The sequence below is a fragment of the Nannospalax galili genome, unplaced genomic scaffold, assembly GCF_000622305.1.
Source record: "Nannospalax galili isolate Female #2095 unplaced genomic scaffold, S.galili_v1.0 scaffold114, whole genome shotgun sequence".
In the NCBI taxonomy this organism is placed as follows: domain Eukaryota; kingdom Metazoa; phylum Chordata; class Mammalia; order Rodentia; family Spalacidae; genus Nannospalax; species Nannospalax galili.
Genome location: NW_008336930.1, coordinates 995,322 through 1,022,228, shown reverse-complemented (window position 1 = coordinate 1,022,228; position 26,907 = coordinate 995,322). Strand labels below are relative to the sequence as shown.

The 26,907-nt window shown below is 37.8% G+C and overlaps 1 protein-coding gene across 8 annotated transcripts in view; it reads right to left on the bottom strand.

Annotated features, from left to right (window-relative positions):
- Nucleotides 1–26,907, bottom strand: part of Cntn3 (contactin 3) — a 471,390-nt gene that overhangs the window by 170,787 nt on the left and 273,696 nt on the right. For 5 of the 8 annotated variants that reach the window (XM_029562809.1, XM_029562808.1, XM_029562814.1 and 2 more), the window contains exon 6: nt 9,629–9,661. The exons of the other annotated variants lie outside the window; for them this stretch is intronic. In XM_029562809.1, coding sequence (XP_029418669.1) covers nt 9,629–9,661 — 33 coding nt within the window. The remainder of the gene's footprint in view (nt 1–9,628; nt 9,662–26,907) is intronic. 8 annotated transcript variants of the gene reach the window in all.

The following is a 26,907-nucleotide window of genomic DNA, read 5'->3' as shown; positions in this document are numbered from 1 at the left end:
TATATTCTGTAACAAACTGTGGCATCTTTCACATTTCACTCTGTGTGTCTCTTGAATTCCTTGGTGATCATAAGGACCAAGGGAAGGCCAGAGTGACACCTGGATATCCATGGTGCACTTTTCTTGAATGTACTTATTCAACTCTTAAAACAGCTTTCGAAGATGAACACGTATATGATCTCCCCTTATCTTACTTTGTTTTCTGTTGTTTCCATAAACTACTTAGACCAAAATAAACTTGGGATAGATTTATATCGTCCTACTGGTGATAGTACATTATTGAGAGTAATCAGGGTAGGAACTCAAGCAAGAACTGAGGAAGAGTCTATGGAGGAACACTACTTCCTGACTGATGTTCATCTATCTTTCTTTCACAGCCCAGGCTTGCCTGCCTAAGGACGGTAATGCCCTTCTACATCATTTAGCAACCAAGAAAATGGCCCACAGATGTTTCAACTGGCCGATGTGATGGAGGAAGTTCCTCACGTGATGCTCCCTCCTTCCAGGTTTGTCAAGTTGACAACCAAGATTATCTGCAATAGAAAGAGCAAAGCACTAGAAGGTTGAGTGTGGGTACAAAGGAGAATTTTACACCATCCACAAATTTTATCATATAAGCATATCAACTAAGAAGGTCTCTTTTGTTCTTTAGGAGAAAAGAGAGTCAGAAAGGAACGTGGGTTCTCATCCCATCATAAACAGGCCTGGAGCTCTATTTTTATATCCTCATACCACGAAGCAGTCTGTGATCAGTATTTTAAAATTTTAGCTTATAAATTTTTAGAGAAGATACCTTTATAAAACTAAGCAGTTATAGGAAATAGGAGCCCATGCAAGGTATTAGTGAAGCGAGAAGAAGTTGTTGGTCTTCTAGATACATTCTGACTCCTCTGTTCTTGAGTCACTTAACATTATTACAAAGACACTAAATTACTCTCCTCTTTTTCTTTCTCTCTCAGTCTCTGCATTTATCAATGTCCTGATCCCTCTGGTCTTATTTTACCAGAACACATGCTGTATTGCTATATTTGTCACGTGAAACTCCTCCCAACTTTCCCTTGTGTGCTAAAATTTTTACCTTTTTGGCTCCTGCCTAATTCACTACTTGGTATTTCTTACATAGACCCTATCTAAATCTCCCTTTTAAGGTCACGAGCTATTTCTGAGTCTATGAAGCTATTTCTGAATATTCGAGCACAAAACATTATCAGTTTATAAAATGAACAATCACCCAAAATGCTAAGCGAAACTTGTCTTTATAAGTCCAGAGTTAAAGAGCTTGACTTTTCTTTCTTACACAATTATAATAAAAGGGAACATACAGGGGCTGGAGAGATGGCTCAGTGGTTATGATTACTGACTGTTCTTTCAGAAGACCTTGGTTCGAATCTCAGCACCGACATGCCAGCTAACAACTGCCTGTAACTCCAGTTCCAGGGGATCCGACAGCCTCTTCTGTCCTCCATGGGCATTGTATGACACGGGTGCACTTACTTACATACAGGCATAACACTCATACACATAAAATAAAAATAAATAATTTTTTTAAAAAAGGAACATACAAATACTTCATAATTCAGCAACTCTGTATGTACACTTTGTAGTATGCTATAGATGTCATACCTGTTGGATGAACTTGAGAAAGAAGGAGGCTGCTAGCTTTTCTCTGTGTCCTTCCTTGGTTTATTTAACTCTGGCATGCCCCTCATAGTCACCTATTACTGCTCATCTCTCTTTTGACTAGTTTCATACTCCCTTCCCAACAAAAAGCAAAGTATGACTTCTTTTCAGAATAACTTTAAAGAGCAATAGTTTTCTTGTAGAAATCAGTACATCCTTATTTCCGTGTAGGGGAGAGCATTTTGTTCCAGGAAAAAGATGTGATCAGAGCCCCCGCCATACACACGATTTTTTCCTAAATCAAGTGACCTATTGGAGTCTTAGTTTCCTTACCTGTGAAACAGTGAAACCAGACTACATTTCTCTAGGAAATGCTTCATGCTCAAACCCTGCTTCAAAATACTGAAAATATTATGAAATAATGTAGTTTGTGCCACAGTTATTGATCTTTTATCCTTCTTAGTTATTATTGTCTGCAGGGACATTTTAGAGAAGAGAAAAATAAGTGAAGGGAGGAGATAGATTGGACAAGAATGACTCATACTCCAGCTATAGGAATTGTATTGCCAGCCCCCACTGACTGTGCTCTGGAAGGAAAGATTACACACCAAACATCTTTCACAGTAATGCAAGCTACAGGTGAGCTTCATTCTCACATATGCACATTGTAGTGCTATATTAGCAAAATTCCAAATACTGTACATGGCTAACAGCAGAAAACTGAGAAATTGAAGGCTATTGCCCTAAACATCTATCAGAACTACAAAGTCACAGAGACAAGGAACCATCAGGCCTGGCTGAAAAAGCCATATGCAGGCAAATAGAACTGTGGACAAATGGGTCAAGACCAGGGACCACTAAGATGGTTGTGAATCTGACCAAACATTAGCTTTAGGCCTCATTCCATTCTGTGTTTAATATGTTTAGCACAGTGAGGAGTCTGCTGAGGGTGAGGTAGAACCCAAGTGTAGGCACATATTGAACAAAGTGCTGCATATGCATTAACAGTCTTTCCAGGAAAAAGCATGAATAATCAAACCCTTTCCCATAAGATGAAAGCCACATCTTTATTACTGGCTATACTGTGTGTGTGTGTGTGTGTGTGTGTGTGTGTGTGTGTGTGTGGCGTGCGTGTACCTTCATTTCTTTCCTGTAATGAATGTTCTTTGTAATGAACTTCCACTTTTCTTTTGTTTTAGAATTAGTCCATGTCTGATTTCTAGCCTGTGTGAAACAACCAGTGGATGTACTCCATTGATATTAATACCATGATTAATAATGAAAGTCTCCTAAGATTTTTCCAAAATAGTTAAAATATGGCTGTCGTATGTTCTCAGAACTCTTAAACATCATGCAAGAATCCACTGAAAACAAGTGTCCCACACATTTTGTAAACAAATAGGCAAAACTAAGTAATCTTTCAGTGTACTTGTCCCAACCATGTAAAGATAGTATGTAAATGGCTACATAGGTAAGGTACTTGAAAAAGGACATGTGTAATTTATGCAGAAAGAAGCAATGGCTTTCTTGAAAACATTCAGATTTTAGTGGGAAAAAGATATGAGCTACATTTGTGAATACTGCAAATATGTCACTTTTCAATAATATATAAATAACTTCAACAAAAACTTAAATGTAGTTTTTCAAGGAGTAAAATGAAATTTCATAGAAAAACAAATGTATTTGAAATAAATCATATGTGTGAATATATATTTATACATGCATTTATAAATAAACTGACAATGGAAACTTGCCTAAAAGTTACTGAAGTATTATGTAATTAAAATAGACATAGCATTTAAATATTATAGTGTGGCTGTTGAAATAGAAAAATCATACAGAATAAAGAGTTTAGAAATTGTAGGGCATGATGGACCTCCTGTAATCCCAAAGTTCAGGAGTCTGAGTGAGGAGGATCATGAGCTAAGGCCAACCTGGGCTACATAGGGAGACCTTGTCTAAAAAAACAACTCATGTATCTACACATGTGGCATTATTTTTTGATTGAAGTGGCATTTCCGGGAAGTTGACAAAAGGTCAGATGAGTTAAGGGAGACAGTTGGGATAACTATCTATCTGTTTAAAAAATTCCATATACCTTTCTTTAAATATAAGCTTAAATTTAATTTTTAAACGTAAACAATTTAAACAGTTAAAATTTCTTGAATATGTATTAGGACCAAGTACTACGATGAGTGTTTTATTGTATGGCTATTGTCTTTACTGTACAAAGAACTCATACTAAGAGACTACTGTTATTTTTCCATTTTACATAGATGAGAAAATGAAATTAAGAAAATTCAGACGATATTGTCTGTGTAAACCAGTTAGCTAGGGCACATCCAAGATTAGGGTCAGACTTATCTGATTCTCATAACTGGGCCCACTTTCTCTTAATAATTTATCAAAAATAGCAAATTTACAAAGCTGAAAATGTTTGCCATGGTGGTGCAGTCATTTAATATCTGCACTTGGGAGGCAGAGGCAGGTGGGCCTAGCCTAGGATGGCCTATATTGTAAATTCCAGGTCAGCTGGGGCTGCACAGTGAGTCCTAGTTCAAAAACAAACAAACAAGATTTAAAAATATGTTTTATCTTAAAATATCACATACATAAACTAAAAATATGAAGAAGCATGATTTTTAATGTGGAGATTTGGCAATGGTGAAACCTCAGAAAAAAATGTATGTCAGTCTCAGGGATCTAATGTATAAAATATAAATTCTTCAAAGGCTAAGTGAGCAAACAGAAATTAAACATGGTATACATAATATCAAAAGATGATACATTAAACTGTGCCATATACGAGAAGAAAGTCATTATTTATTTATTTATTTATATTTATTTATTTAAATTTTGTGTATGACTGTTTTGCCTCCATGTATGTAAGAGCACCTGTGTACTGCAATGCCCAAGGAGGTCAGACTAGGGCACTGGATCCCTTGGAATTGGAGCTATGGATGTTTGTTATCCCACATGTGGGTGCTAGGAACAGAAACCAGGTGCTATGAAAGAACAGTCAGTGCTATTAACCACAGAGCCATCTCTACACACCCAGAAGTAAAATATTTACTGTCATAACACTCAATGATTGGCTGAAATAGACTATTTATATAATTACATTTTTCTTTACAAAGTGTAAAAAGAAAACATAAAAGTGGTTGTACTAAGTAGTTCACAATTGTGGGTAAACAACAAAGTATATAATGTCATATATGTATGTAGCTAACCATAATGAAGCATGCTATCTCAAATACAAACTACTACCAAGTACCACAACTGGTCACACACAGGCATTGCCTATGAATTGCCCAGGCCTATGTGACACATCTACAATGCAGCCTCTAGACCTAAGCCTCATGGAACATGAAACAGAGATAAAGAAGAGGACACTAATGAATCTCTCAGTTCTCAATGATGAAGCTCCCTCATGTAGTAGAGGGCCAGGAACACAAAAGGTCACAAATGGCAAAAGTGTAGAGATCAAGAGTCTGCTGAATAATGGTCCTGGGACAGGACACCTTTTTTAAACTTAACCCACCCAAGGCTCATCTAGCAGCAGGGAGGAGGTGTATGACCATATGGAAACAGAGTCCTACAAGCTCCTGGAAACCTGCTCATATGATTCTATGACAATAATGTCAGCATACAGAAGTCCCATGCAAACTCAGGCAGACAATACCCCAGCATAGAAGGGGGAAAATGAACAGCAGACCTCAATCTAGTCTAAAGGAATGTTGGCAACTGATTGATGCTAGATGAAGAAGAGCTGATCTTCCTAAACAAGGGACTCTAGATAGGCTGACTAGATTCAGTGGAAAGACTTGCACTGGTGAACAGCAGGGGACACTGACAACCCAGTGGGCCTTAACAGGGATGACATGGCATATGGGTTCTGGGCAGGGGGTGCTATGGGAGGGTACCAGTGAGGACTGGGGTATGAAGATGATTGAGATTGAGATGTTTTATATGAAATAAAAAATTATGTGTGTGTATATATATATATATATTACCATTATCAGATACTTTCAGAAGAAAAAATTAATAAGGAAATTATATTTTTTAGAGAAAGACTAAATAGATCCAAAAGATGGTTATTTTGACATTTTGCTAATATGAGTAATTTTTATCTTTGTGGTTAAGCCTACTAATTTTATACATTTTCCATAATAAGTACTAGTACTTTAATCATTTGAAGAAACCACTGCAACCTGATTTTATACTAAGCAGTCATTTATTTTTATGCTGTGTCTATGACTGTTTTACTCACATGTGTGTAAGGGCATCACATGCATGCAATGTCCATGGTAGTCCAAAGAGGGCATCATATACCCTGAAACTGAGATAACGATGGTTGTTTGCTGCCATGAGGGCGCTGTGAAAGGAAGCCAGGCATTCTGGAAGAATAGCCAGTATTCTTTCCCCTTGAGCTGTCTGTCTCTCCAGCCTCCTTTGTTTTGCTTTGTTGCTGTTTTGTTCATTTGTTTTGGGTTTTGCTTTGTGTTTTAAGTATCTTCAAGGGAAAGCAAAGGTTCGGTTTGCATTCTTACTTTTTCTATCTATCTCATTTCAGCTGTAAGTTCTGTGGCATTTATGCTAGTACACACCTTCATTAACCTGTCTGCAATTTTTCTTTCATTCAGCTAGTTGTCAGACTTAATAAATCTTTAATTTCATCTAAAAGAAAAGAAATTGCACATATATGTGCATATGAATACTCTCCACTCCCCCCAAACTGGCTAAATTATAAATAACATGCATTATCTCTCATTGTGTGTAATTATTTTGTTTATGCTAGAGGAAGAAACAGTAATGAAAAGATACAGAGGAGAATTACAGCAAAGAACATGTACTTATTAATTCTTTTAAGGACTAAATTGACAGCTCTACTTTGTTTGCTGTACTGTATCTTGAACTTGAATAAAAGAAGAAAGAATACAGTTAGTGCTTTCTTCTCAGTCCTGTGGATTTAGAGAATGAATAATTGGAAAGAAATAATTGATCCTTCTTCCCTAGGATCAAACACTGAGTCTTATGTTTCATATGAAAACAAAATTTTGTTCTATTTATCAATGCAATATTCATGATGAAACAATAAAGAACTATACTAAAACAAGGAACAGAGATATTTATTGCTCTGTGGATACTAGAAAAATGACAACTGAGGAAAAACGAAGGTCTGGATAAAACTTAAGCCACCAAATATTTTTAGCAGAAGACCCTCAACTTTTGCTCACGGAGAAATAACTTCAAATTATAGGTTTGGAAAATACAGATGAATACTTAATGGTAAACCATAAAAGGGGCACTGAACTCACTCAGTGGGGACTCATTTTAATGTAGGCTAAGAACTCCCTGACACCTATGGGAACTGTTTTCTTCCTCCCACTGCGAGGAGAAGCCCATCAAAGAGGCTGTGTAACAACAGGTTCTGCAGTGACTGTTGGTGGCTGTGGGCAGCATGTGTGTTTTCAGTTAACCTTCTTTATTGAGCTATTTTCCAGCTTAGCCAGGATGCTTCAGGTAATCACTGGCATCCTGCAGTCAGCTTATAACTCAGATAGGTACGACCCTAAGAGAGAAGTCACCAACAAGGCTGAAATACATTGTGCTCCATAGTAGAAAGGGCAATCTTCAAGCTAACATGGTTTGAAGAAAATTAATATCCCATTGCTCTCTAAACTTTGTGTTACATAAACCCCTGGATTTCAGAGTAGAAATATTTCTGATGTCCTTTTGAAAATCTTATGTAACTTGTATTTAAGAAACCAAAAAATAAGAATTCTCTAAGTCATAAATTTGTAGGCCTTTAATGAAAGCTTTGCACCAAGTAAGTCTTATCCCTGTATTATCTCCCTAGTCCAACAACAGTTGGTTGTTTAAAGGCAGGGCAAAAATAAGAAAGAATACTGAATGCTCAAGGGGTACTTTCCATTCTCATTCTTTCAAAGGCATGGAGAATTGAAAGCTATCTCTGTACTTAAAGAAGCATGGCTGAGACCTAAAAAATAGTTTTATTCTTTCTGTGTTGTGGGAGGGGGTAGTCCTTTTACATTTCAAAACCAGGCTAATTGAGGGCCAACTATCCATTGCACCCCATCCTACAATACAGGAAAGTTTGTGCTGATCCTTGAAAATTACATTTGGCATCTTTTAGAGCATTTCCTAGACTTTCTATGTAAAATCAAGCATGTAGCTTTGTAAGGGAAACCTCTGACTTCTTTGAGGCAACTACCCTGCATTCTGGACACTTGAACTCCCTGATTCTAAAAGAATTCCCATACAGTTCACTTTTCCTTTTAAAAAAATAATAATTCCAGGGGTTGGGGATTCAGCTCAGTGGTAGTGTGCTTGCTTAGGTAGCACAAAGCCCTGGGTTCGGTCCTCAGCTCTGGAAAAAAAAAAAGACAAAAAATAATAATCCAGTAGTCCCACCATTGTCTTGGAGAGACAATCCGAGGCTGTTTTCCCTAAGTATTACTAGTATTCTTTCAGGAAAGAGAACAAAACTTTTTATATAATTCTCATTTTTATTATACTTGTTTCAATTTAGCATAAAAGTGCTCTATTCCAGGCTGTTGAGATAGCTCAGTAAATAAAGGGCTTGCCATGCAAGCATGACACTCTGAGCTTATGTCCTAGAATCCATGTAATAAATCGGAATGTGATGACATTCAACTGTAATCCTAGTTCTATGGAGGCAGAGGCAGGTGGATTCTTGGGACTCAATAGACAACAAAATTATTATTGTAAAAGGCAAGCTCCAGGCCCCAACAACAACGGGATATTACCCAGCTATTAAGAAAACTGAAATTATGAAATTCACAGGTAAATGGATGAAGCTGGAAACAATTATCCTAAGTGAGGTAACCCAGACTTCCAAAAGAAAAATGTACATGTTCTGTCTCATAGCTGCTTTGACTCTTTAGACAGGTTTGTTTGAACTGGAAAATTCTTAGAGATTATGAAACTAATAAGGGACTATGTGGGATGGTTCCTAGGACAAGAGATAGAATGCAGTGATGTAAATGGGGAAAGGGGAATAATTGCTAGAATGGATTTAATGGGGTGGAGAACGGGAGGTTAGAGCAGAAGAGGGAGTAAGAGGAGGAATAATGAACATCAACGGCCTTTTGAAAGTCATGTGGAAACCTACTGTAGAGACTTCTTTCAATGTATACATATACAATATAAGAAGAGTTTAAATGTGGTTATCCTATCTATTATTAGGGTCAGTGTCCCTATTAGACACCACAGGCTAGCAAATGAAAAGCCCAATGCCAGGAATCGACTCACTCTTTGGGAGTTGTTAAAAAGAGAGATCTCATAGACCCTCAAACAATACTGGCTATTCCATTGCACTTGCTTGCCACTTGACAGTAAGACCCTACTTATTGCTGAAGACACTACCTTCCTGAGTCACAGACCAAACAAGGAGAAATCAAGCTGGTACTAACCTTAAGATTCATCTCTGTTGGCTAGCTTTAGTATCACTAGAAGGTGCTTTGCATGTTATTGGCAAAGAAAGATAATCATCAACACTGCCTACCTATGAACCTATGAGTTACAACAATTGGCTTGGTAAAGCATCCCCATTTGTGTGCTAGCGGTATGAACCTTATGGGAGTTACCAACCACCTTTTAAAAGCTGATTGCTCACAGTGCTAGAGTAAGCACTCCAGGTGTCTTCCATGTTTGAGTATTGCTCTATTCATGACTCTGTCACAAGATGGAATTCATCCTTGACAACGTTATCAGGGCCAAGAACCTGTGACTACATGGTCACAGGCTGTAGGTGAGAACCTACCACTATCATTCTGCTAAACAGGTATAGTACTAAACTGAATCATTATGACTTATTGTTATACCCACAGATTAGTGCATCTCTCAACTCTCCCAAGAGAAGTTTCTTCTTGGAGCAGATGACAATTAACCCAGAGGCCCCTAAATGGTCAATGTGTAGAGGATAAGAGATTGTAGAATGCACAACCCTAAATGGGACACTTACTTTGAATCTTCTCCTTCCAAGGCTCAGGGATCACTGTGGAAGAGGAGACAGAAAGATTGTAAGCCAGAAGCAGTAGATAAATACAAGGAAACTGCATTGTCTGGATACCATAGGGTAGTTGCACATAAGAACCCATAGCACTTATGACAGTATGCAAAAGACTTGTGCAAACCCAAGCCAGGCAAGAGCCCAGGATGGATGGGGAAGATGGGCAGGGAGGTGGGGAGGAAGCATGATCCCTAGCTGAGGTCTACTGGTAACTGGGAGACTCTGGGAGAGGGAGAGTCAGTTTCCCTTGATGCTGGGTCACCTGGTAAATTGACTAAACTCCAAGGGATAAACCCACACCCAAGAGTATTTAGGAATAACAGATTAGATTTTATAGGGATTTTTTAAAAAGACAAATAATGACAGAGGACATGGGGAGGGTAAAAAGGTAGGGGTTGAAAGGGAATATGACTATGACCAAACTATATTGTACAAAATTTTCAATTCAATAAAACTATTATTATTATTATTTTTTTAAAGAGGTGGTTGGTAGCTGGGGAACAATACCCAGTGTTGACCTCTGGCCTCCACACAGATGTGTAAACATGTGTATCAACTGCCACACACATAAAATGTTTTCTAATTCTTTTGCCAACAAGCTACATTCAGTTTAAAAGAAGATGAGTCAAATCTTCCATGACACAAACTCTACAAGAATACTGAACACAAGGACTGTGTACTGTATCCCTCATGAGGATGTCTTATCACAGTCCTGGCTAAGCAAGTAAGAAGGAGACTATTAGTCTGGATTGTTTCTGCAACCAAAGGTCCTATGTATATAGGCTGGAACTTATCACAGAAATAGTTCTCACTCATAATCGACCCACAACTAAGTAAAGCAAACAAAAGAACAAGCCTTAGCCATTCGTAAACAGCAAACTAGCTGATTGGTTATATAACAAATGACCTCCCATTATATCATCTATATAAGGGAAATTTCTCATTATTCCATAGCTAAATCAACACATCTCTGCAGCCAGTCTGTGACCCTTCTAATTCAGCCATTCTAGCCTAGAAAAGCTGATTGCTCAAAATGCTCACAGAGCACGCCAAATGTCTTCCAGGTTTGAGAATTGCCCTATTCATGAATCCTTCCTTGATTGAATAAACTTTTGAAAGTTCATCTTGTCCAAAGTTTTTCTTTAAAGAGTTTCAACAACCCACCTGCTTGTTGTTCAAATGATTATTATAATTTATCCTTGGAATCTGTTCTTAAGTGCACAAAAGCTGGAAGCTCACAAAAACTGTACATGCTTCCTTTTCCTGGGCCAAACACTTATATTTTGGTTTTAACTTTCCAACTTTTCTGTACACGACTGAGATTTGCATATGATTGTTTTAGGACTGTTTCCTTTAGTGGAAGAGTGAATTCTCAGTTTACTTGAAGGTTCTCCTAATAGATGTATTTGATTATTCACTAAACTTTAAATTTTATACACAATTTGGTACTTTCTAAAAAAATTCTTTTTTTTGGTACTGGGGACTCAACTCAGGACTTTACACAAACTAGACAAATACTTGATTACTGACTTATATTCCAAGCCCTGGAAAATTATTTCCTGCCAGTGCGATATTCTGATCATGGTGACATGGCTTTAGCACACTGGATTTCTTCCCATTTTATTTGAGATTCTTGTCAATGCTTGACAGTTTGGATTCCAGACTGCCAATAAATTTCACCAAGAATTAGAAATGTGTTATGGATTCTTTAATACTCTTTATGAGATGCAATGTGAGGCAGTGCCTTTTGGAGATATAGAATTGTGCTCCTAAATTTCACTCAAGAAAGATTCAGAATGCCTTAAAAGGATGTCAGAATTTTCCTTAAGTACCTCTGTCTTCTAATAGTACAAACATTCTTATTCACTACTATAGAGAACAAAACCTGTCACTGGGTAGGATAGGATTCTTTAGCCTTTCCCTCTTCCTGACTTATGACAATGAACCTGAGACTCAAAATCCCTGTTATGGAAACCAAAAGTAAGTTTTATGGTTACTAGTACTGGAATAAGAAAACTCATACAGACTCTGTTATAGCCTTGGGAAAAACATATCACATGAGCATCTGTAAGAGGATGACAGCTTTAAATATGGGCTCAGAATTAGCATTTCGTGTTTATACCAGATGTCAGGTATACTGCTTTTCTCTGAGCTGTCAAAAAGCAAATATGGAGAGAAAAGGTCAAAGAATCCTCAGGGATGTCAGTAGTACTTATGGATGATAATGATGGAAAAAAGATTGCTTTACGTCTACATATATCACCACTTCAGATGTCACGTCATTTCTTAGGTAGAACTAGAATAGGTCTTGGTAAGAGATTTGTGGAATGCAATATGCTTTGACACTAGAGTTGAAAACACGCCACAGTTACCAAATGCCTGCCAGAGGGGGTCCCCTTTTCTGAAGATCAATGATTATGATGATTGATGGACTGCTTTGTCTACCAGGAAACACCAGTGTGTTGTTGTTACTAGAACAGATGAAATGTGAGCCACACATAATTAATTGAATTTACAAAATGCCAGTCGTGTATTAACTAGTCAAAGCAACCCTTTAATTTACTCCCCCAGATTTCATGATGTAATGAAGAAGCTAACCATTAACACATCAAGACATCTATAGACAAACTCATTCTGAACAAGTTCAAGTAAATAAATCAGCTTATTTTCAGATGAAATTGGAAGAGACATTTTGCACCCTCTCACACTCCCTCCTCTTTTCTCCCTCTAGCCTTCCTTCTCCTCTGTAGTCCTTTCCTACTCCTTCCTTCTGCTCATCTTTTCTACCTGAATTGTTCCTTATAGTGTCTCAGTAAGGAATCTTAGCTTTAACAAAATCTCATATAGCAGCATGGTATTTAAATAATTTAAAGAGGGAGTTGTAAAAATTAAGAGCTGTACACAAAGCTGTTTCTTTAATTTTAAAAGCACTTACAACCCTCTTCAGTATAGTTTGACAGGATCTGATAGGTTTCTGGGCGGTGTGGCTGTTGATTTCAGTGCATTTTGAAAATGAAAGTTTTGGCCTATCTTCCTGCTAGGTCACTATTTCATAATGAGAATTCCCAGAACATCCGTTGTGAAAGATGCTCCATGAACAAGAGTTTCTGTTCTCTTTTGGGAAAGGTTGCACCCAAATATTTCCCATAGGGTATGTAAAATCAGCATTGTCCCGTCAAAGCTATGAGAAACAAAAGATGCTTTCTCCATCATTTCCAGAAAGGACTTTTGAAAACTGTGCTAATATTTTTCTATTATACTTATTACTATCCCACAAGAAAACATTGTGAAAATGTTGTTCAGTGATACTCAAATGGTCTATTAGGCTAGCACAAGACTATAAAACCATTAAAGAATATAAAGAGTCTGTAGAACAAATAGATTTTACACCTTTGCTGGCTATACTTTACTGACCACAGACTTGTTAGAGAAGAGATGCAGAGCAAGTTTTCAATTTTGTGTGAAGTGATAAAGGATACATGTGATACAAGTGATACATGTTATGCTGTGAAAACAATCAAAAGAGATTTTAAAAAGAAGACGAGTGGCCTTCAAAAAGAGTAACTCCTATAAAGAGTCTAAGCATGCAAGAAACATTGAATGTGCTAGAAATAAAAGGAAGGTTTATGACTGTGTATGTGAGTGTGAGTACGTGTTGTGTGTGTGTGTGTGTGTGTGTGTGTGTGTGTGTGTATTTTTCAATACTGGATATTGAACCTGAGGGCTCCTGGATGTAAGGCAATCACTACCATGCAGCTATACACCCAGAACTTTTTATTCACTTTTCATTTCGATTCAGTGGCTAATTAAGATGTCTACTCTGACCTTGAACTCCCTATGCAGGTTAAATTAGCTTTAAACTCACAATTTTCTTGCATCAACCTCTCAAATAACTGGGATTACAAACCTGTATCCACCAGCACTGGTGAGAATACTCTTAAATTTCCTAGACTTACATAAAATTTCCCATCAGGCAAAATAAGCCTTTTGCTCAGAGCTACAGTAGAAGAATTAGTGAAGTTCTACTTATTTATTGTATTTATGGAAACAGGATACATCTGCACTAAAACTTGGCTTTTACAATGTATGCCATTTAACTTTCCAACTCACCTTTTCCCAGATAATATCTACCACAAAATATTATTGAATTTGTGCTTAGGCCTAATAAGTTCTCACTTGTTCATCTCATAACTTTTCTGTATTTCGATGACTGATTTAGCTTCACTTTGGGGACATAAAACATTTGCTAAAGAAAAGTAATGATGTAAATTAGGCTAGAATGGGGAGATGCTTAATTACTTTAAAGAAGTGTGTAAAACAAATAGGGAAACTCCAGAAGGACTGAACTCTGCTGTCCAATTCTGCAGGCTTCCAAGATCACATAATGAACTGCTTTAATTAGGCTTCTTGGGAATTATTTTATGTACTCCCAAATTTAATAAAAGTGAATTTTTCAAGACTATAAACCATATCCTTAGATGTCTCTGAGACTGTATTCTTCCATAATATTAAGTGAATGAAGCTTATCCTTTTTTCAATTCAGCATTAATTGAATGCCTTTGAAGTAGAGACTTTCTACTGTGGCCCACAGGTTGGAGGCACCCTTAAATCATGGGTTGTTTGATACATATTGTTTGAAAACAAATTTTAGTTTGGCCAAACTGAAGTTTCTGGCTTTTCTTGAAACTTTTAACAATGTACCTTCATTATGCCAATAATCAGCGGGAGAATGGCATAGCCTGGACTCCTTGTGTGGAGCCAAAGCTCCTCTCATTCTGAGATGGAATGCATTTTTCATTATATATTGCTTTTCTCTCCTTGGTTTTGTTATAATGTAATAAACCAGTTGCTACATCTAAGTTTCTATCCAATATGGAGAAATTGAAAGAAACTCCATGACTAATTTTATTACTATGAAGAATTACTTATTTATCTTTATGACCAGGAAGTTTGAGGTCCATTGATAAATGGCCATGAGTTGATTTGAAATGGGAGCCAGTTGATGTACTGGTAAAGAAAAAAAAATAATCACTCAGGCAAGTTTCTCTTTCTGTAATTAAAACAGCATATCTCAACAGGAGACATTATTTGCCCAAACAACAACAAAAAGGTGATGTGATGCTTAGTTTTAATTATCAACTTGATACAATGCAGAATCACCTGGGAAGGGAGTCTCAAGGATTGGGAAGATCAGATTGCCCTATGGGGGCTTTTGATTGTGTTAACTGATATAGAAAGCCCCAGTCTACTGCGGGTAGCATTATTTCCTAGATTTAGGGCCTAGACTGTACAAGAGTAGAGAGAGCCATTGGAGTTCTAGTCATCCATGCATGCATTCTCTGTCTGCTCTTTACTGTAGATGTGCAGCTGTTTCAAGTTACCGTAGCCTTGACTTCCCTAAAATGATGGACTGTTACCTGGAATTGTTTGCTAAATAAGACCCTTCATCATTAAAGTTGCTTTGGCCAGGGTGTTTTATTAGAGCAACAGGAAATTAAACTACGACAAGTCACAAGAAGTAGACCTGCAGCTAACCTCAGACTCAGGTGCCATGGAAACAACCTTTGTTATCATAAACAACTGTGATTCTGGAATCATTTCTTACTGCAGCATAACTTGATAAATGCTGGCTGATAAAGGTAAAATTCCATATCAGAAGCAGAAATATCTCTGAGTTAAACATGCAAAATGTACCAGTCTCTAAGGAACATAAGAGGTCATTAGGAGGAAAGACTGGTAACAATTAGAATGAGCCAAGGGAAAATACATGTGAAAAAGCTTAATGAACTCAAAACAGACAGCTGCGTTTCTATGTTTAATAAATGCAAATAGGGTTTAAGATATAGCTCAGCTGGTAAAGTGTTTGCATGCAAAAACCCCAGATTAATACTCAGTATGACATAAGCCTAATATGGTGGTGAGCTCTAGAAATTATAGCACTTGGGACATGGAGGCAGGGAAATGAGAAGTTCAAAGTCATTCTCTGTCATATGGTGATTTCAAGGCACCCTGAGCTACAAAAGACTCTGTCTTGACAAAAAGGAAATAAATAAGTACAAATGCAAATAAGGTAAAGAATATTATCTGTCCTCAAAGCCTAGCCCTCCTCATTGCTCCAAGAAAGTTGTCTGACCTCTGTAGACTCCAAAAATGGTGATCACTATATACCCTATGAACAGGCTTAAAAACAGTCTTGAAATCTTAAAACTGCATCCACAGCGCTGGAGAGATGGCTCATCAGTTAAAGAGCACTGAATGCTCTTGCAGAGGACCTGGATTCGATCCCTTGCACCCACATGGCAACTAACAACTGTCCTAACTCTAGTTCTGGGAGAGTCGACACCCGCTTCTCAACTCCATGGGTATTGCATGACACGTGTGCACTTATCTACATGCAGGTAAGGCTCAGGGACTTTTGCAGTAGAGGTTGGCGGAAAGAATGTAAGAACCAGAAGAAGGGATGGAATGTTAACTGGAAATATCCTCCAACCACTATGCCAGTAAGCTGTGGTCATACCTCCTTCCCATGCCGCTCAGCTCATCAAGGTGTCGAGGGCGGAATCAGTTGCTCCTCCCAACCAATCAGTGAACCTTAGCTGCATATGGGGGTAGGGGCAAAAGATATATTAGCTGAGAACACCAAGAGCCACCTCTCTCACCATTTTGTGGGGCTGTCCGGAGGACACAGGATCTGTATTTGAGTGTGGACTTTACAGTGTGGCTGTAAATGTGGGGCATCCGGTCTTCTGTAAATAAACCCCTACCCTATGCTCTGTTAAAAATTAGCTATAGATGGGTCCCAATTAAAAAAAAATAATATTTTTAAAATTTAGAAAAAACTGCATCCATGATTCTTCACAATTTCTTACTCTCAAAACCTACCATTTCAAAACTTGGTCAATTTTTTTTTTAAGATATCCAAGTTTAAAAGAGAAGAGTATCAATTGTACAAAAACATCCCTTAAAGACACATCTGTGTTTTATTCCAAGAAGTTACTGTCCCTTTAGAAGCAACAAACACAAACACAATAATCCATAAATCCAAAGTACTGCAGTTGATGTGTCAAGCAGTGCCTATGAGAAATAAAGATGGCAAACTGATTGAATTTCAGGAGAAAAGGTGAGTTTCTGTGAACATCCAAAAATGCAGATGACTGCTGGATACCTATCTGCCATGTGACACCTGGGCAGACGAGGGTAGAAAGCTCAGCTGCATCACTAGGCACACCAGCAACTGGCTCTCCATGGCACCTGAGGTTAATGAAGAAAAAGTTCTGCTGAGCTAGTGAATTGCCTAGTTTATAAATAAATGAGCTTCAATGCTATATGAAAAGAAGTTCACTTTGCTTTTCAAGTATTCAGGACAGACACAGCACGAAGGGGTCAGATGGAGGAATAGAACAACAGAAGTATTTTATACAGGTCTTCCAAACCCCTTTGGGAGACAGCCACTGGAATTCATAATACATTTCCATTAAAATACAGGATAGAACCTGTGTGTCTGAGGTTCCCAAAGCACTTATTTATATAAGCATTGTCTACTTAAAGGTGGCAGAAAGGGGCTAGCTGCACTTGCAACTCATTTCCATTTCGGCACAGAACATCAACAAGCATAGAAAATTTCTTCAATTCCTTAACTCCTGGGTAGGGACCTGTCAATACTGTTGGCACACAGGTGATGTATGCTACCCAGGCCCATTGAAACCCATGTCCTGTTAACCTGCTTCCTGCCTGCGGAAACAGAAAGGACTACATTCAAGTAATATGTCCAAATGGAAGGTGTAAATAAATGAAGATGAAATTAGAAGCATTTGATTTGGATGGATCTGAGCAAGAAGTATTATATATATTTTGGGGTTTATTACAACAGGTTTGCTGAACTTAATTACAAGGCAAAACTTGGGTCATAAAAAGAGCTCAGTGAGTAAAGGTGTTTGTCACCAAGCCTGATGACATGAGCTTGGTTAAGGCAATGGTAGAAGGACAGAACCATCTCCTAAAAGTTGTCCTTTGACACATGCACTGTGGCATGCATGTATGTGTGTGTTCATATGTGCACATATACATTATAATTAATTTTTAAAAACATAAAATGTATATACTGCATGCTAACTAATATTATAGCCCTTCTCTTTATCAATGCATAAATTAATTCTCAGATCTCACATCATCCTGAAATTGTGGGTTTTGCCTAAAAAATTTTTGTCCTAAATTTTGGGGTGTAAAGTTAAGACAGAATGTGTTTACCATATGTGATTCATAATACATTCTCAACCTACATTTTACATACAGGAGTAACCATTATTCAGAGCTTAGAAACAAATTCTTGTTGAAGTTCTCTGTCTCTAGCAGTGGATTTAAACTCACAAAGTTTCCCCATGTCATTTTTTTTTTTTTCTGGGCTTCAGGCTGAAAATGGCTCTTATGTGCCAGTAGATAGGATGAGAGCAAGGAGAACTTGACTGTCTTTACAATGGGAGAAAGTGATTTTTTCATCATAATCTGGTATGCCATTTAGGGGATCTGAGAATGGAGTAGGAAGAAAGCCTGAAGCCATGTTGCAGTGAGAAGGTCTATGAGGGTGGTCAGTGGCATCTCTGGAATCTAAAGGAAGGGAGGGGGCGGGTCACAGAGAATGAAGCTCAAAGTATATGGGAAGTAATGAATGAATTTGGACTTTCTTCAGACTGCCTTCCATGACCGAGAAACTTTCTATGACAATCTGTGATGTGCTTGGTATAGGCTTTAATAATAAAAATAATAAAAGGATGCTGGGGTAGCCCATGGGGCAACTGTCAAAATATGGAGTTGCTATGGCTTAATATGTTTCTCATATTAAATGTCCTATTCTCTTTGCATCCATTTTGTTACCAACCCCCCATGCAATGTCTCACCACAATGCCCACTAAAGTAAAGGTTGGGAATGCAATGTGTGGATGCAGGCCTCTTACCAGAGAAGCAGCAGTCACTAAGGATAGTATGAGAGACTCAGCCTGGCTTTCTTCAGTCTTTACTTTCCTTCTCAGATCTATGTTTGTCCCTACTGGGTTTCATCTCTCACACCTGGCCATCAATTTTTCCTGGTTGCCTAATGTACATGATAGATTCAAGTTGATGATTCAAGTTCCCAAATTCAAAGTTTTAGATTTTCTGATCAAATAGTAATTTCCCTGGAGCCAGGATCTGATTTACCCAGCTTGAGGCAGATGTACTCCTCGGGCCAATCAGCTGAAACCAGGTGGAAAATGCTAGCTGTGGGCTCTGCCTGGAGGTGAGGAGGGAGCCAGTGCAGATAGCTTGGCACTGAAGCTGGCACAGAATGGACATTATTTATCTAGACATAATTATTTTGCTAAAAAGCAAGTCCTAGAAGGCTGTGATTGTGCATGTTTATAATCTCTGGGAAGTCTGGGTAGGAAAATTGCAAGTTTGATGCCACTTTGGGCTGCATACAAGATACTGCCTCCAGCCAAGCAAAACCGAACTAAAACAAACAAACAAACAAAAAACAAAACAAAAGAAAAAAATCCCAAGAAAATCCAACCAGAAGAGAAACCTGATTTTGTAGATGTTTTCCAAAGTTGGGTACAAAATTTTCAGACAAGAAAATCTCCAAGGGTGGTAGAAGCCAATATAACATGACGTCTTGATAGATCCCCATTAAACAGTTTTTTGATTTCATGGTTTTCCCTATGATCAATGTAGGGCTGTGGTATATTTGTATCTGTAAATAAGTCTACAAGTGATTTACATGTTACCTTCTTAAATCCTGACAATGATTGGGAAAAGACAGACCAACACACAAGAAGAAATACAGAAGTTGGGCAACGTGTCACAAACTCCACAGAGAACAATGTGAGATATAAAGGTCCCAGGGTCTAGAAGAGTGAATCCATAAAAATATGTGAAGAATCTATGAAAAGTGTGATTCATGATAAACAACTACAAGAAAAACCTCAATGTCTGTAATTTTTATTTGCATAAGAGCACTTTCTGTATTTTTCCATCAGAGTATCAGACATACATTTGAAGCCCAGATTGAATGTTGTTTGGCTTTCCATAAATTCCTTAACTACCCTGAGCCTCAGCCTGTCGACATTAAATGAAAACATTTCTCATTTCTTTACATAAACCTGACAACCCCTTGCATAATGGCACCTACTATTACTTTTCCAGGGCTACATAGAGCAGACACGTCTTTATTACTCCCTAGGGACCTAAGGCTTAAGAACAGGGTAATTCCTAATTACCTTTTAATTTCTTGCAAAATGAGCTCAGTAGTTTTTACCTGGGGAGTCATTCTGGCTAAGACTCAATAATTATTGAGTTGTAAATATTTCAATCCAGTTTCTTACAGCAGTGCTCTTAGGTTTTCCTCTAGTTAATGTCAAGCTTTTTCAGGTATTACAGTAAATTATGATGAGACACCATTTACATATCCAGTTATTTGTTAGATATATGTGTAAACAAATGAAGGAATAAATTGGATAAACGGATCGATGAATAGATAGAGTGGTGGGTAAATGGATGTGGGAAGGCAGGAAGGAGGGAGAGAGGGAGAGAGGATCAATTAATGAGTACTTTTAATTCACAGTTTCTGAATTAAAACAATTCAGAAAAACAAGATTTTTAAATCTCCCTTTCCAACTGTAAAACGAATACAACAAGGAGGTGCACCCACCCCAAGCATTTCTCTTACAGATCAAGACTTTGCAGTCATCCATATGGTGGTAGCTGAGGGCTATGTGGCAGCTGATTCAGAATATACTTGTGTGAATGCATTGTGAATTTGCTATTACTTTTGACTATCAATAACATTAAAAATGACATTAGAATTGACAGAAATTAAGAAAACCACTTTTTCCATAATTATGATGTTATTCAGTCTTCAGATGGGTTCTCTAACTCTCAGTCCTGAAATGTTAACCTACCACCTAGCTCAAAGTAATAAACTAGAAAAAAAATAAAAAAATAAAAACCTTTCTATTTCAGATGACAAATATTCACTAATCTATCAATTATCAGCCTCTCAATCTTGGATTCCGGTTTTGATGGTGTCAGTGAGACCATGAGGCACCTAGTGTGCTTTCTGTTTCTGTAGAGACAGAAGTCACTGGTTTCTTGGCCAGCAAGCAACTATGATGTAAATCAAGAAGGTTACTTTTCCCATGAACATATCATGCACTCTTGATTACAAACTTTTGAACAGGACTCATGTTTTAGGCTTGATTGGATTATAAATGGGGAACTGTATTTCCAGAAAAATGAAGTTCCTAAAATTATACTAATTCTACTAATGTCTCCACTAACTGGACAACTTTTCACAGAAACGAAAATCTTCTAATTACTAAGGATGTTGAACACATTTTTAGGTATTCTTAGCCATTGTTATTTCTTGATTTTGAGAGCTCTCTGTTCAGATCCATAGCCCATTTTTAACTGAGTCATTTGTTTTCTTTCTTCCTTAATTTTTGAGCTAGTTTAAAAAATATTTTATTATTTTTATTTTACATTATCTGAGTGTATTGTCTGCATGTGTGTAAGTGCACCCCTGTCATGCAAAGACTGTGGTGATCAGAATAAGGAGTCTTATCCCCTGGAACTGGAGTTACAAACCATTTTTAACTACCATGTGGATGCTGGGACTCAAACCTGGGTCCTCTACAAGAGCAGTCAGTGCTCTTAACTGTTGAGTCATCTCTCCAGTACCAAGTTCTTTGTATATTCTGGATATTAATCCTCCATCCCACATCAGATGAATAGCTCCTAAAGATTTTCCTCATAAGTTTCTTCACTCGATTGGTTGTTTTCTTTGCTGAGAAGAAGCTTTTTTGTAAGATGTGATCCCATTTGTCAATTGCTAATCTTAATTCCTGAGTGACTGATCCCAAGTTAGAAAGTCCTTTCTTGTACCTATATCTTGTAGGGTACTGTCTATGTATTCTTCTAATAGTTTCAGCATTTTAGGCTTCACATTGAGGGCTTGGATCTATTTGGAGTTGACTTTTGTTCAGGGTGATAGATATACATCTAATTTCATACTTCTACACATGGAGATCCAAATTTGCCAGCACCATTTGTTGAAGGTGCTGTCTACCCTACCATGTGTGTTCTTGGCACCTTTGTCAAGTATTAGGTGACTGTAATTGCATACTCATATTTAGGTCTTCAATTTTCTTCCATTGATCTATGAGTCTGCTTTTGTGCCCAAACCATGTTATTTTTATGATTATAGCTATATAGTATACATTGAGGTCTGAACAGAGAGAATACAAAAAAAGAAAAAAAGTGCCTAAGAAGGACCTTTAAAAGTATTCAGCATTCTTAGTAATTATGGAACTACAAATCAAAACTAATTAAAAATATCATCAAACCCCAGTCCAAATGACTGAGACTAAGGAAAAAAATGGTACCAAATGCCAGCCTGGATGCAGGGAAAGGGGAACTCTCATCTTCTGTTGATGGGCTAGCAAACTGGTAGAAATCAGCATGGAGAAATGTTATAAAACTAAAACTAGGGCTGAAGAGATGGCTCAGTGGTTAAGAGCATTGGCTGCTCTTGCAGAGAACCCAGATTCTATTCCCAGTACCAACATGGCAGCTAAAAATCATCTGTAACTCCAGTTCCAAGGGAACCCAACACCCTCTTCTGACCTTCTCAGGCATGACATGACACAGGTGCATTTACAAACACACAGGCACTACATTCATACACATAAAATGAAAATAATAAATAAAAGATTTTTAAAGCCCTAAAACTAAATCTACCTTCTGACCCAGTTATACCACTCCTTGGAATATGCCCAATGGGCTCATCCTACTATAGAGATACTCACACAACCATTTTTGTTGCTGATCTTTTTGCAACAATAGCCAAGAAATGAAAACAACCTGAATGTCCTTCTACTAATGAATGGATAATGAAAATGTGGTATATTTTTACGATGGAGTTCTACTTAGTGGTAAAGAAAAACCAAATTATGAAATTTGCAGGTAAATGGATGGAACTAGAAACTGATATACTAAGTAACACAGAGTCAGAAAAACAAGCAACATATGTTCTCTCTCATTTGTGGATCTTAGCTCCAAATCCATAAATGTGAATACATATCTTGATATAACTGCAGGAGCCAGGAAAATGGAAAGGAACCGTGGGGTTAAAGGGGGAAAAGAAGCTTGAGAGAGGGGTCAACTAGGAAACAGGTGTTATTAAGGGAGAAATGGGGGAAATGTGGGGTATTTGGGGAGTGGTTAGAGAAGGTTATACAGGGGGAGTGAGAGGAGAGATAAATAACACTTAGATGGTATGAAAAACCATAGAGAAATAGATCAGTTCAAAGTCCTACTGAAAAATCTAAATACAATAAATATATGAGTGCATGTGTGTAGCTGATATATATAAAACAAACAAACCAACAAAAAAACCACAGAGCCAGGCAGGAGAAACCTCCCTCATGAATTTTTGGTCAGGATAGTTCAAGAAACTCCCCAAATAACACACTCTTGTCACAGCCTTTGATTGCCTCCTAGCACTTGAAGGTAACACCCTGTTCCTTAAGATAGACCCCATTTTGGACACAGGACTTGGAGATATTGAGCTACAACTGGCCTGGAAGCCTCCTCCCTGAAGACTAGATCTCATAATATCATAGGAAACTAAATAAGCTACTAATAGAGAAAATAAATCAATGGTCCTATGCAGCTTTAAAGCCTAAAATACAATGACTGGCCCAGCAAACTATCACTATTGCTGCAGTAGTGGCACTTTTATCTTGGAGATAATCGACAGCTGTGTAACTGGATTTAAGGCCTTGATCAATGGTATGGAATACATGTGTGGTGCGCAGCCAACTACACATGGCTGTAGAGGTCATAGGTCCTAGAGGAACACTTAATCTTGCCATATCCCTAGACCAATGTAAGTTCTTACTTTATTATAAATATGCATCCTCATATTACAGAGAAGTATGCTTTTAACCCCTTACAAATAATCTTCTTTTTGCCACAGATACAGACTATTACAGAGCTCCAGAGCTGGTCAAACATAGAGAATAACTGTCTGTGCGATATTTAACATTAAGTGACCCGTCTTCAGTGTAACCTCTACCAGTGGGAAGACTCCATCTCTCAACTCTCACCAGAGAAGTTTCCTTATCATCAGATGGTGAAGAGCACAGAAACCCACAATTGGCCAACGTGCAGAGAACAAGAGGCTGCAGAGTGATTATCTCTGAATGGAACATTTATTTCAAACCTCTGACTCCCAAAGCTCTTAGATCACTGCAGAAGTGGAGGCAGAAATATTGTAAGAGCCAGAGGGTTTGGATGACCACAAGTAAGAGAATAGTCCAGAGAGCTGGCCAGTTACTCATATGATCTCACAGCAATGTCAACAGCACGCACAAGTACTATGCAAGCTCAAACCAAACAAAATTCCAGCCATATACAAGGGGAAGTAGGTAAGATATTCCAACTCAACATAAGGAACATTTTGCAATTGGTAGTTGCTGGAAGGGGGCGAGACAGTGTTTTACAGGGATGGGACTCTTGGTGGGCCCAGTAGACAGATCCATACTGAAGGACATTTGAGGTACAAATCAAACTCTATAGGCTATATATATATATAGCCTAGAGAGTTTGCTATATATTATATTATGCATGTATATGTATGTATATAGATAAATGTACATTAAATTGGATGGGGGCAGCAGGGTGAGGTCCAGATAGGGGACAGGGTCTAAATATCATCAAACTCAATTGTTTGAAAATTGCAAAAATTCAATAAAAAATAAATTTAAAAAATAGAAATGAAAATTTCTATTTGGTGTCATTTGGCTACCTAAGATGACTTTTATTCATTTATTTTTTGGCCTATTCATCTTAGGGTGAGATAAAAATTATAAAGATATACCTCCACAGGGCATAAATCCCACACCATCTGGTTACACTGCTTACAGTTCTCACCGTGGTCACAGCAGCATTTTACACAGTAATTTTTAGCACAGAGTTGCTTCAATTTCTGCTACCTGCTGTTTGACATCTCACATCCTCCCTTTCACATCCCAAAGGCTATGTTGTTGGAAGTGGATGACAGTGTATTGGACTGAATTTTCAAATGCATTCACATAGCACAGATGTGGCAAGGCACATAGGAAACTAGCTTGCTGATTAAACACTGGGACACTTCAAGTCTTTCTCTATTCACAATATATTTCTAAGTATTGTGGGGCAAAAGTCAAATTGGTATTAAAAATATGTGCATGAAATAACTTGATTATCTTGTGAATTTGTAATTACTATTATCATGAGGTATCTAGGTATTGGTTTTGTGACCTTATTTATAACAGGGTGAACTTTCTCATGCATTTGAATTTCTAATTATTTGATGGCAGTATCAGCAGCTACATGGCAACTGCACTAATTCTCAGCATTTCACATTAGTGGAAACTAGATTAATAATTATGCTATAGGAAGCTTGTCTACAACAGCTTACGTTGAGTTTGTAGACTTACTTTCTAAGTAATTTGGGGACATTGCTTCTTATTCCTTCAGAGAGACTGGATTGTTCTCCAAAGAAGGCAGGAAACTGAAAGGGAAGGAAGGTGTGACAGAGCAGATGACAGACAAAGGCATCTCTCCAATGCCAACAATCCCTGTGGTAAAGGGCTTTATGGATGCCTAGGAAAAGTTTGTAATTCCTCTGCCATGGGAACAATATATCGCATCAGATAAATGGGTGACTGTTCTTAAGCAACATAACTCAGGTTGCTGCCAAGACTTTGTAAATTACATGCCCACATTCATAAAGGAAGCATGAATGATATATGCAGTACAGAAATCTTACTGGGATCATTATTTTAGCTAGCTGTTATTCTCTCAATAAATTTAGGAGGGACATTGATGACTTTTTCAAATAAACCAAATAAAGTTAGAAATTTATTTCACAAACAAGTAATTGTTTTGGCAGTGTTAGGGTCTGTACATGCTAGCAACCACTCCGCCCCTGAATCACATACCCAGTCCAAACAAGAGGTTTTAATGCAAATTGACAGTGACCAATAACAGAAGGAGCAATAGGATTAGAGAAAGAACAAGGGAAAAAAGTAGGAAGAATAACTGTTAGCCACCACTGTTAAACAGGATAGTGATAGTTCTAAAAGATCATGATGCTGGCCGTAGAACCAAAAACCAAGATCACATGCAAACAAACAAACAAACAAAAAACCTCTGGTACTAATTCCAACTGTACATTACTAAAGGAGTAATGTCTTTGTGGGAGAAAAGCAGTACAGGTATAACAGGGCTCTTTGGGGTCACATAACATCCATTTATGATAAAAAGGTACGTGTGGTACTTCTTAAACAGTATTTTCTCATCTCGCTATTTCTATTTCATTATGATTCATTAACAAGAACATGATCGGCGGAGTGAGATATCTGTAGACTTTGTACAAAGTAAAACATAAAGTAAAACATGATGACTTCTATCCATAGCATCCATGTACTGTAATTCTTTAGTGAGGTAGTCTATGAAATATTAAACCTAAACCAAGCCAAATTTAGAGGCTATATTTGCTTTCATATCACACCTATGAAGGTAGAAGTCATGGATTAAAATACCAGGCTTTTTATGTCTGGGAATGTGCGACCATCATTAAACAAGCAGCTATATCACTTCAGCCTTCAGACATAGACAAGGTTTTATGAGACAATAAAATGGCCTCTTGATCAAGGGAGCTGAGGAGACCCCACCAGATGGACTTGAGCCAGTGTCCAGTCTATAAAGAGGAGGGTCAACACGGAGGAATCATTTCCTCCATGCTTCCAAGAGGAGCCAACAATGGTCGAGAAGGACCTTTGACTTATCCTCACATGGATGGAGCTGGTAAAAGAAAGGAGCCAGGGGCTCCTCCCAACCCCATGGGACCCCTGAGGAACAAATCCTCTAACGACCTCAAGAGTAAAAACAAATCAGTTTATCTGGTCCAATTGTATGTCCTTAAACACCCAAAAGGGAAGTATAACCAAAGATTAAAGGGGCCAACATAATATAAGAGCATACATATACATAACTAAAAGTTACTCGACAAACAACAAAGCCAGACAGGCGATACCTTCAGTCGAGTTGTTGGCTAGGATAGATAAAGGCTCTTCCAGACAGTAACCCAACATACTACTGGAAAAATGAACAGCAGACCCCAATTCTATCCAAAGGAATACTGACAATGGATT